Source organism: Glandiceps talaboti, chromosome 6 (genome assembly GCF_964340395.1).
Source record: "Glandiceps talaboti chromosome 6, keGlaTala1.1, whole genome shotgun sequence".
In the NCBI taxonomy this organism is placed as follows: Eukaryota; Metazoa; Hemichordata; class Enteropneusta; family Spengelidae; genus Glandiceps; species Glandiceps talaboti.
The window spans coordinates 11,647,321-11,660,529 of NC_135554.1; the positions used below are offsets into that span (position 1 = coordinate 11,647,321).

The following is a 13,209-nucleotide window of genomic DNA, read 5'->3' on the forward strand; positions in this document are numbered from 1 at the left end:
AGTTGTCGTGGTGGTCCGCCTCCAGAGATTTTAAGTCAGCCAGACGTCGATTTTGTGGAAGGTTTGAAAAGGGAAAGGTTTTCTACAAAACTGCACGAGATCCGTGATGAACTTAGTATGTTATGTTTCACTTTCGACAGTTTCTCACGGTTAATATTTGAAACAAATAGGGTTGTCGGTGGCCGAGCGGTTAGCTCGTACGCCTGTTACATCTGCAGCCTGGGTTCGAACCTGCCAGGTGGCAGCTGGGTTTGATTAAATATACCACGCTGTAAGTAAGTAGAGTGTCGTTCTACCGATCGAACAACGCAGGTTTTCCCCGGGTACTCCGGTTTCCTCCAGCATTAACACTGAACTTCCCTCCTGTTATCGGGCAATGCCTGTTGGATGGTTAATAAATAAAAATAAATAAATTATATGTTTCATTAATCACCATGTACAAAGCGAAGTTCGTCAATTTGGCATTCTTTTATTGTCATCAAAATATCGTTCAAAATGGTCTGTGAGATCTCTTTAATGCACATCTGCATCAATGATGTTGCACTGAAGTTATAGTTCTGTATTGAAAATAAAAGTTTTGCAAGCCTCTTAACATTGCTTGTGAAACGATCAAAATCAATGGTTGTATGTTGCAAGTGACCTTCAAACTTTACCGGTAAAATGCCGCTAAATTTTGACATTTCTCCGTTTAAATGCCAGAAAATTTGGTATGTCACCTGCTGAACGACAATATTTACAGAAATTCACCGGCATTAGCATACTTTTATTTTTCAATTACCGGCAACTTCCTCGGCTGCGGTCGGGAAGCTAGACAATGTTTCTCCACAATAGGTAGGTACGTACTCGAAGTAGTTGTCATGTAAATTTTTTGATACTGGACATATAAATATGAACGGGAGCGTAAAATATATACTTATTCTCAAAGAATAACTACTCTGTTTTGGTTTTGCGGTAGAATTACAATCGTACATGATCTATTTTCGACGTGATTTGCGATGTAAATATCGTCGAAATACGGGTATGGACGCCATTTTGCAATACCCATTTCAGCGATGACGTATTGTATAATTCATAACCACAAATTCATCACAATAAACACCGTATTTCAGACATATTTTTAAGACAAATAAAAAAAATCGCGTCGTCGCACCATTATTTTAGACAAAAAGACAAACCAGAAACAATATTAATTCTTTTCTCTTTTTCTTTTTGACGTTGCCTTATTAATACCCTAAATAGCATTATACAGCAAATCTTGAGGGGACATACAAATTAAAGACAGAAAAAACAACTTTCTCCGTTTACTCACGAAATAGTTTAATGGGATGAGCTTAAAATAAGATTTACAATGGACAGAAAATATACAGACTTTGCATAATAAATCGCTCTCAAAATAAACTTGTTTCAGCAAATATTAAGTACAGATGTGTCCAATTACGATACTCGCAATGGTGCCAAACTTACATAACGTATTACTCGCTCTAGGTGGCGGTATAACAGTACAATGATTCAGAATAGTTAGACTGTATACCCGGCAATGTACTTTGGAAAGACAGACTCTCAAAAAGTGTTCATCATAAATGAAACAGAAACTCGTAACTTTAGCAGTAGTTCCCAGATGATTATTATTATTACATATCACGTCCCATACACCCTCTGCAAGCAGGACGTGTGTGTAAGTAGTGTGTAAGTGTCTCAAACTACAACATGCATCAGTTGACTTGCATAACGGCTAAAAATAGAACACATGACATGTAAATAAGAAGTGCATGGCGTCGCTAACCAGTGGAGGCAATTCAAAATGCTACACATAATAAAAACTATAAATAATGTGTTAATGTACCTGTGAAAGGAGTAGAGAGATGTTACTTAATGTAGTATGGATGAGAAAACATTCTACGGCAAATCTTGAGGCAAATACAAATAACAGACAGATAACAACGTTTCGCCGTTCACTCAAGAAATAGTTTAATAAATTTTGCTGACGTGATGTCCTCTCCCACCCTGTCACCTGGTGGCGACATACAATCCTCAATTACAGGGTTGTACTGAGCAATACTCGACACACACATATACGTATTGTTTGTTTGTTGTTTGTTTGTTTGTTGTTTGTTTGTTTGTTTGTTTTATTTACGTGTCCTATGTGCGCTTTTCGTTCAATATAAATACGTGTACCGTATAAATTAAAGAGTTGCCACATCCAGCCCACTGGGCTTATAAGACACAAAAAAACAGTATAAATATACATATTGAAAATAAATACTGGAGAAAAGTAATCATGTCGTGTGCTTTTTTGTCTTTCCAAAAGCCTTATAAATAAAGTCAGCAGATATATTCCAGAACTTAGTCATGAGTAAAGAGAGTTTATCTTGTATACTTAAATTGTTAAAGTCTATCTGGTACAAGTACTTGTTTTTTATTCAGAAATGGGCCCCGTATACGTATTACCTATTTGCCAAAGATTATTGTTTACCCCTCATATATCTTTAAAAGGTTTTAGTTATACTAGCTTATTAGCTCATACTAGGGCTAAGTCCATGAACTCGCGCCAGTTCAGATTGGACAAGTATATAAAATCTATTCCTACAATACGTGTAATTAATTATATTGGGGATGAATTTCACTACAAGGTGTTCAATTCTGACAAAAGAAATGCAAAAGCAGACTGCCAAATTTCCCGTAGGTCGCTGTGTTAACCAGACCTAGGGTGCATCGTACAATACGATAGTGTTGAAATGATGACGTCAAACATCTGTTTTATGGTACTGGTTGTAAATTCAAATAAATGTTTTCTGAAAGAAGGGAAATGGTTATTTTCTTTACGAATGGTCTAGTCGTAACACTAATATGGCAGTCAATGACTAAACCTTCTTTGATAACCGACCTTTTTTGTTACCTCCTTCTGTTATATTTTTATTAATGAAGTCTCAAGAATCATTATGAAGGGTAAATGAAACTGAAACAAACACATCAATCTGTTCTCTTGGGTCATGTGATCCAATATGGTGGAGACCATGATTCAAAATGGAGGCGATCATAAGTCTCTGTAAAAATTAAAGGCACACTCATTTTTAATTTGCATATTCTTGCACGTGCTCACTAGTCATTGGACGTGATTGCAGCGTTGGGCACTTGCTAATACCTGACAGATGTAAATTGTTAATAAATTTCAATTATAACTGATTGCATCAATTTGCATAATTACACTTAACATGAAGCATTTTTTAAATAAATGACGTTATAATGCTTTCCAATGTGTCTCTTATATTACCATCTTAATTTGTATTGTTTTTTTCCTTTTTATTGCAGTGTAAGATTTGACTAAATGAGTCGTTAAGTGGCAAATATAGATGGCTGAATCCGTTTATATTTTGATGAAATCTGTCACTATGAATGTTCCATAATAATAGCCTTTACACAATTATGTCAAAAACTAATTCATCAAATGAAATGAAATGCTGTACACATACTCTATGAAGTGCTGTGTATTTTTTTGTTTTTGGAATGCATGCTTATCAACTGAATTATCCTTATTTGCTTGTCAATAAAAGTGTCTTCAAATTTGTCAGCATTCACAGTGAAACTGTATATCGACCAGTTAGGGAATAATTGTTTGTACAGTGAGCCTAAACCTCCACAAGCTTTCCAACAGAGAATCCACATTATTCTACTACCTAACCACTGTACTATTATAAGCAATTCGTGAAAACCTTAGTTCCCGTTAATAATTTTGTTAATTAACATGATAACGAGTGAGTATATAAGACGCTCGGTTTATCACAGTATCACTTATTCTGTTTACAAGTACACTGCATATATAGACAGTCTTCTCTATTTCAGGTAACAATAGATCATAAAAGCCTGATAATGAAGTTGTGCCTTATAATACTTGTCATTCCAATATTCTTGACTGTGACAAGGGCAGCTAATGAAGGTATGTGTGTTTTTTTTTGCAATCATTGAGCTTACTACAGCATTGCAATTTGAATTGTCATTGTAATTTGATTTTTTTAGATTATGTGAGTGACATTCTTTTCATATTAAATATATTTGTTGACATATTTATGTATGTACAGGTCTTCCATTTTGGATGTGCATGAAAATGATCACTTTAACAATTCGGAAAAAAAAACGTTTTGTCCAATATTTCATACATACATACATACATACATACATACATACATACATACATACATACATACATACATACATACACCCATACATACATACATACATACATACATACATACATACATACATACATACATACATACACGGACAGGCAGGCAGACCAGTTATTCAGAATGTACTCTCTTTTTACAGATTGTGTCGATAAAGACTTTCAGTGTGCAGATTGGGCAATTAACGGAGAATGTCAGAAAAATCCATTATATATGTTACCAAACTGTAGAATAAGTTGTAAACAATGTGTACTGTCTGATAAAGGTAAGGAAAATACTGAATCGTTTTTGGATATTGTTCTGAGTAAATCTTAAGGTAAAATTCTTTACGGAAGAAGTGGATTTGGAACAGAAAGCAGACAAACTTGAATGTGGATTGTGCAGATTCGCAATATAACAATTATATAAAGATATATCACAGTATAATTATATTCATGAACGTTAACATAATGCTGTCAATAATAGAATTAAAAACCCTTTTCGTACAATGAATTTTAATTGTAAACACAATTTTGGTATTAAATAACTTCTTGTAAATTCTGATCAACTTCAATGGGTCTGTTAGTTACTTTGGGATTTTAGAAAATGAATAAAAATAATTGCTAAATATTTCATTGCTAAGTTGAGTTTGCTTGTACATGAATGTCGACCTTAATTGTCACTATTTATACATCTATTGTGATTCTCTATACAATGTAATAACTATCTACTTGAAACATCCCAAAGGCTTGGCCTGACTATGAATTAACATTGGATACATGATATACAAGAAAACAAATTGTTATTCACAATTTCTATTTTGCTTTGATCTTCTTCTTTACTTTTTTCTTTTACATACATACATACATACATACATACATACATACATACATACATACATACACACACGCACGCACGCACGCGCATGTATGCATGCATACATACATACATACATACATACATACATACATACATACATACATACACATGCATACATACATACATACATACACACACATCCATCCATCCATCCATCCATCCATCCATCCACCCATCCATACATACATACATACATACATACATACATACATACATCAATCCATCTATCCATACATCCATACATCCATACATACATACATACATACATACATACACGGACAGGCAGGCAGACCAGTTATTAAGAATGTACTCTCTTTTTACAGATTGTGTCGATAAAAACATTCAGTGTGCAGATTGGGCAATTAACGGAGAATGTCAGAAAAATCCATTATATATGTTACCAAACTGTAGAATAAGTTGTAAACAATGTGTACTGTCTGATAAAGGTAAGGGAAATACTGAATCGTTTTTGGATATTGTTCTGAGTAAATCTTAAGGTAAAATTCTTTACGGAAGAAGTGGATTTAGAACAGAAAGCAGACAAACTTGAATGTGGATTGTGCAGATTCGCAATATAACAATTATATAAAGATATATCACAGTATAATTATATTCATGAACGTTAACATAATGCTGTCAATAATAGAATTAAAAACCCTTTTCGTACAATGAATTTTAATTGTAAACACAATTTTGGTATTAAATAACTTCTTGTAAATTCTGATCAACTTCAATGGGTCTGTTAGTTACTTTGGGATTTTAGAAAATGAATAAAAATAATTGCTAAATATTTCATTGCTAAGTTGAGTTTGCTTGTACATGAATGTCGACCTTGATTGTCACTATTTATACATCTATTGTGATTCTCTATACAATGTAATAACTATCTACTTGAAACATCCCAAAGGCTTGGCCTGACTATGAATTAACATTGGATACATGATATACAAGAAAACAAATTGTTATTCACAATTTCTATTTTGCTTTGATCTTCTTCTTTACTTTTTTTCTTTTACATACATACATACATACATACATACATACATACATACATACATACATACATACATGCATGCATGCATGCATGCATGCATGCATGCATGCATACATACATACATACATACATACATACATACATACATACATACATACATACATACATACATACATACATACATACATACATACATACATACATACATACATACATACATACATACATACATACCTGGACAGGCAGGCAGACTAGTTATTCAGAATGTACTCTCTTTTTACAGATTGTGTCGATAAAGACATTCAGTGTGCAGATTGGGCAATTAACGGAGAATGTCAGAAAAACCCATTATATATGTTACCAAACTGTAGGATAAGTTGTAAACAATGTGCACTGTCTGATATAGGTAAGGGAAATACTGAATCGTTTTTGGATATTGTTCTGAATAAATCTTAAGATAAAATTCTTTATGTAAGAAGTAGATTTAGAACAAACAGGCAGGCAAACTTGAAAGCAAATATTCCCTTGTCAATCTATTGCAAACACTGTTGAAAATAAACTTGGTGCTGTGTTTTTTTTATGAATCCGTACTTACATTGTACAGTTAAATGTATCCAGGTAAGAAAGGATTAGAAATGATAAAAGTAGGAATGTGTAGACAAGTGAATAAATATTCCCAAAAATGTATGAAAATATGCTTATCACCAAGACCACGATAGTGGATAGACATCCCTGATATTGACATTATATATATATATATATATATATATATATATATATATATATATATATATATATATATATATATATATATATGTATATATATATATATATATATATACATATGTATATATATATATATATATATATATATATATAGTTAGTTTTGGAAAGAGTTATATGTGTGTGTGTGTGTGTGTGTGTGTGTGTGTATGTGTTACACCCAATCTGTGAAATTGCCCAATTCATGAAATGGGTAGGTAACTTTGCCCAGTTCATGAACTAGTCAATCGTGGTGCCCAGGTTATGAAGTGGGTATGATAAGATATGCCCAGTACATGAAATCTTTTATAGGACACACATAAAACAGAATAAGAATCAAAAAAACTTTATTATCATGTATTTACAAACTCATCACTTCACAATTCTTATTTTATTATAATTTAGTGTAGCTTGTGTTTTTAATACAGTTCGTTAATCAACACCCCAGTTCAAAACTCTTGCCCCAAAAATTTAATTTCGCTCCCCTTAGATCGTCATATATGCTCTCATTTGCATAAGGTTGACCTTTTTTTATGAACTGGGGAAAGTTACATTGCACATGTCATGAATTGGGCAGTTTCACGGATTGGGTGTAACATATGTTTATATATATATATATATATATATATATATATATATATATATATATATATATATATATATATATATATATATATATATATATATATATATATATATATACTCGGTGAGTATCAATCTGCTAAGACAGTGCTCTATACTGCAGTGGCAGAGCCATATATATATATATATATATATATATATATATATATATATATATATATATATATATATATATATATATATATATATATACCTGTGTGTGTATGTATGTGTGTGTGTGTGTGTGTGTGTGTGTAACTGGTAACCAGACAACACCCATAGCAACAGCCAAATGATGGTGTATATGGCAACGATAAAAGTAGCGATGGATAGGCAAGTGGATAAACATAAGCAAAGTGAACGTACATGCCTACTAGCAAGACCACACCCATAGCAACAGCTAATGATGGTGTATATGGCATTAACAACAGGGCTGGATAAGCAAGTGGATAAACATTTGGTAAATGAAAACATGTATGCCTATTAACTAGTCCATATTGGCGCTATTGTTAATGTTCCAAACGTGAAAATACGATGGAAGGTCATTTTGTTGTTGCTGTTGCTGTTATGAAAAGGGTTTAAATGGGTTTAGTGGTACCCTGACATGGTTATCCACCAAACATGAACGGTACCCGGTGGGTTACATTTTCATTTAGTAACTTAATCCACACAATTGTTCTGATATTTCTAATTTGTTGGGTATTTTTACAAATCAGCATCACACTTCGTCTACAATATTGAACAAAATACATTTATTTTGCATGCTATACTCCCATACACAAATTTAATGCTTATACATGGTGATTTGAAAATTCGAAGGCTTGACACTGCAACCCTTAAAACAACTTTACCTATACTATAACTAGAGCAATTTACGAAAAGGGAAATGCAAATGGTCTCTTTCATTTCAGAGCTGCCAACATTGCACACTGAGACGACTACCGTGAAACAAACAGAAACAGTGTCAGCCTATGACGGCAAGTACTTTACAAGTTCAGTTATTTCCATAAAATGGCCTATAATATGTTTTAATTATTTGCAACATTTTGAAGAAATGTTAAGCAGTGTTGGTAACCAAAATGATATATATATATATATATATATATATATCGGTATTCGTTATCATACTCTTTTCATCTATACGTTTCTCACACGAAACAGAACAATGAAAAGATGAGTCTTACCTCAGTGACAAGGGCTTCAACCAGTGTATATTAGCTCAGCAAAACTATCAAACAGTCATCATATTCTATTCCACTTTTTCTTTTTTCCTCACATTTTTCGATGACAACTCAATAGAATGTATAATGATTTTACAGTAATTAATGTCAGTTGTAAAATAAAGCCACACCTGACACGCCTCTATGAGCTTTAAATAATTTCTCCACCAGACTTTCGTTGTTGTTGGTTCAGTTTCCAACTTTCTGTCTACTCTGACGACTTGTTATAAATGACTTTTTCCACCGAGGACATTCTCAAAAACATATTTAAGAATGCTCTCAGACGGTATGTTACTAACTCAGCACAGACAGTTGGTGATTTAACTCATCTGAGATTACCACTACAAGTATGTTATCATTTCTATTTGTTTATTTAACATGTTACCCATTGAAATGGGGAATGGCCAATGATTAGCATTGCTTTTGTTATTTTGCCAGCCTCGAGTCACACAGTTTCCAAACCCACCAAGGTCTTTTCTCTCATTTTCTTTCTCTTTTAAGTATCTGTATGAATATTTTTGTGTGATGTAAGTGTAACAAATAGAGGGGGACTCTACTGTTAAAGTAACCCTCCTTCATTGTTACTCTCTCTCTCCACTCCGTACACGGGAACGACTTGGACTTTTAGGGAATTAGCTCAAACTACACACAATGTTCATGGTTAACCTGGATCATTTAGAAGTGGCCACGGAGCAGATCGAAGCTCCTAGTCTAGGACTAGCTGTTGCCTTCAGCGCCAACTTCCAAAGAACGAATCCATAATTTTATTTCATTAAATTCTTATAAACATAAAATATACAATACTCAATGATTGGGTGATAAAATAATCAGCACCATAAATGACTAAAACGGAAGTATTGCCGTCCCCTTTATTCAATGCAAATGATATTGACAAATATGAAAACTATCTAAACAATGTGATCACGTCATTGTTCTATCAACTGTCTGTAATCAGTCATTATTTGACATCAACGATCTTTTAATAACTTAATGTAGTCATCTTAGAAGAATACTATTCGCGAAATGCAAACATTTGTTCTAAGTATTAATTCACGACAGCTGATAGTTCACGGTGACCTCGCAAAACATCAAAACTTAGCGAATATTAAAAAGTGTTATTCTGTCATCCGTAATATAAGCGTATCTTTTATGTGTGGTGAATAAATAAATAAATAAATAAATGTTATCAATAATAAGACACCCCAAGTTAGTTTTATTATTATTTCACAACGAAAACACACGCTATTTTGTCAATATTTATTGAGAAGTCAGAGGGTTATCCTAGTTGCCAAATGATTATTGACAACAGATATCACTCTCCGTTGTCCCAAAGTATAATGTTTTCTAAGAATATATGGAAATTATGTTATATTTTCAATTTTACTGAAAAAAAGGTTACGAAGTACATGTAACTTTATACTTGGTGACCATGTATCTATTATTTCATTGAATATGTTTCCTTCTAGCAAGAACCAGCACTGAAGTAATGGCCAAACACTTTTTCCTAACTATTGTAGCATTTGAATATCCAAGTAAGAGTATTTAATTCAGTGTAACATGCTAAGTATTTAAACGACTAACATAATGGAATAAAGTAAAGATCTGTAAGATATATATTAGATTATTAGTACTGCAACTATGAATGCCTAGCAGCTCATCAACAATGTATGCATTAGATAGCCAAATCAAGCTATTTGTTTCTACTAGCACATAGACCTTTGGTGTTGTGTTGTTCTGTTTTGTTTATTTATTTATTTATTCATTCATTCATTCATTTATATTTATTTATATTTATGTATTTATTTATTTATTTGTTTGTTTATTTGTGTGTTTGTTTTTGGGCGGAAGTTATCAAGGAATGTTAAATTCACTTACATTTGACCAAATAGTTATATATTATTACTACAGCCTGTGGACCCCTTACGAACATTGCTGCAGGAAAATCTGTCTCTCAGAGTTCAGACAAACCAAAGGGTGACTACGGAGCTGAAAATGCCGTGGACGGAGACACCAATCCGGATATCGACCAAGGATCATGCACTCAGACTAAACGAGAAACCAACCCTTGGCTTAAGATTGATTTGGGTAGATCACGCAATGTGAATGCTGTCGTTATCTACCACCAAGGTGGAGATTTAGGTAAGTATTAAGTACTTACACACACACACCACACACACACACACACACACACTCACTCATCACTCACTCACTCACTCACCTATTCACTCCAATCTGGTGGAGATTTAAGTACGTAAGCACTCGAACAAACACGCGCGCGCACGCACGCGCTCACTCGCTCACTCACTACCTACCTCACTCACTCAATCAAATCACAACACAACACAACACAACACAACACAACACAACTCAACTCAACTCAATAAAACTCAACTCAATTAGTTTGGAACTCATACTAGTGCTAGCATAAACATAGTTCTGCTGCATTGACCGAGATATGCATATACTTTCATAGTTTATATTACATATATGAATATTTTCATTCAAAGAAATATTATTGTAACTTTGATAAATGTATACAATAATTTGGCCATCATCAAATTGGGTGTAAAATCCTTCCTGGATGTAAGATATATCCACTGTGCAAGGTGGTGGAGACAACAACTATCAATCACAAAGGAACACATTGTGTGAGTGACGTAATCAAATCCGAAGACTGCTATATTGCTTTTTCAATATCTATGGAAGAGGATTGGGTCGTTCCTTTGAAGGAAGGGATACAGTTTACATAGAATTTGTTATCTTTCAGGTCGCCTGGTGAAGGGCACTGTTGTTCGTGTTGGTGACAATAACACACACAGTAAAAATACCATCTGCGGAATCGAAGCTGACAACGTAATGAAAAAAGAAAACCCTATCCAAATCGTATGTAATGATGAATGTACACCTATTCGAGGAAGATACGTCAGTATTGAATTTCCTGGAAGCAAGGAGAAATCCCTCTCGCTGTGTGAAGTGGAGATTATGACCAAATAGATGGTTAAAGCTCACGTAATTCATTTCAGTGGTGGAGGGTAATAATATGTAAACGAAACATTGAACATTATTTCAGTGGTTGATGGTAATAGTACGAACTTATTGCCCGGGCTTACTCAGGCACCAGTAATGTATATCACCCCGAGGCCTGTTATGCATAAACTATTTCCAGAGGTAGTCACTGCATGACAATACGAGGGGTAATATGACATCTATCAGTGGCCGAACAAGGCCAGGCAATAAGTGTTTTTATGACGCTCTCTACACACATATTTTATCCATAGCCAAAGCAAATCTCGATAAGACTTCCATGCTAGATGAATATTGCCCTAGGTAGAGTAGCACGTGACCTAGTTCAAATTGTGGTCACTGTAGGTCAATAATCCATATACCACATGATGTTATCTAAGCCAATCACTTAAGGCTACATGAAACAATGTGTTATAATTAACTATACGAAACATCGAAGGCCATTTCATCCGTGGAAACTAATTGTAAAGTTTTTATGTAAACAAAACTTCGAAAGTTATTTCAATGGTGGAGGGTAATAGTAAATTTCATTCCATGGTGGAGGGTAATAATAAAGTTTGTATAAACAAAACGTCGAAAGTTATTTCAATGGTGGAGGGTAATAGTAAATTTCATTCCATGGTGGAGGGTAATAATAAAGTTTATATAAACAAAACGTCGAAAGTTATTTCAATGGTGGAGGGTAATAGTAAATTCCATTCCATGGTGGAGGGTAATAATAAAGTTTATATAAACAAAACGTCGAAAGTTATTTCAATGGTGGAGGGTAATAGTAAATTTCATTCCATGCGGTGGAGGGTAATAATAAAGTTTATATAAACAAAACGTCGAAAGTTATTTCAATGGTGGAGGGTAATAGTAAATTTCATTCCATGGTGGAGAGTAATAATAAAGTTTAGGTAAACAAAACGTCAAAACTTATTTCGGTTCAGTGGTGTAGGGTAATAGTAAATTTCATTCCATGGTGGAGAGTAATAATATAGTTTAGGTAAGCAAAACGTCAAAAGTTATTTCAGTGGTGAAGGGTAATAGTGAAGTTTAAGTGAAACGTCGAAAGTAATTTCATGCAATTGGTGGAGAGTAATGACACAATTTACGTAAGCAAAACGTCGTAAATCGTTTCAATGGTGAAGGGTAATAGTAAAGTTTATGTACAAGATGTGATTAAGTTCCGTTATCAGTAGTCTACGAAATAAAAGAATCATATAAAGATATATTGAGTGGTGTGTTTGTTTGTTTGTAATTAGCTTTCTAATGTATAGTGCTTAGGGGGGATAGGGGTTGTTTAATATCTTATAGGTAGGTGCCAGCAGCGCTTAGATGACAGTGTGGAAAACACTAGTGTATGTATATACTTAATAGTTATATTATCATAATTCACCAGATATCCCTTCTAGTCTTGAAGAATACAAAATGTAATATTGTATTATAATGTCGTTGGAGAGGTTTTTATACTTATATATAGGCGCACCTTAACTAAATTGGATGATTGGAGCAACTATCAAGTATGGTAATTTTGAAATATACACATTGAACGTTAGTATATTTA

The 13,209-nt window shown here is 33.5% G+C and overlaps 1 protein-coding gene across 1 annotated transcript in view; it reads left to right on the forward strand.

Annotated features, from left to right (window-relative positions):
- Positions 1 to 12,854, forward strand: part of LOC144436273 (uncharacterized) — a 33,016-nt gene extending 20,162 nt beyond the window's left edge. Inside the window, exons 2-8 of the mRNA XM_078125018.1 lie at positions 3,841 to 3,934; positions 4,324 to 4,446; positions 5,363 to 5,485; positions 6,317 to 6,439; positions 8,328 to 8,393; positions 10,545 to 10,775; positions 11,404 to 12,854. Coding sequence (XP_077981144.1) covers positions 3,868 to 3,934; positions 4,324 to 4,446; positions 5,363 to 5,485; positions 6,317 to 6,439; positions 8,328 to 8,393; positions 10,545 to 10,775; positions 11,404 to 11,630 — 960 coding nt within the window. The 5' untranslated portion in view covers positions 3,841 to 3,867 and the 3' untranslated portion in view covers positions 11,631 to 12,854. The remainder of the gene's footprint in view (positions 1 to 3,840; positions 3,935 to 4,323; positions 4,447 to 5,362; positions 5,486 to 6,316; positions 6,440 to 8,327; positions 8,394 to 10,544; positions 10,776 to 11,403) is intronic.
- Positions 12,855 to 13,209: the final 355 nt, after the last annotated feature.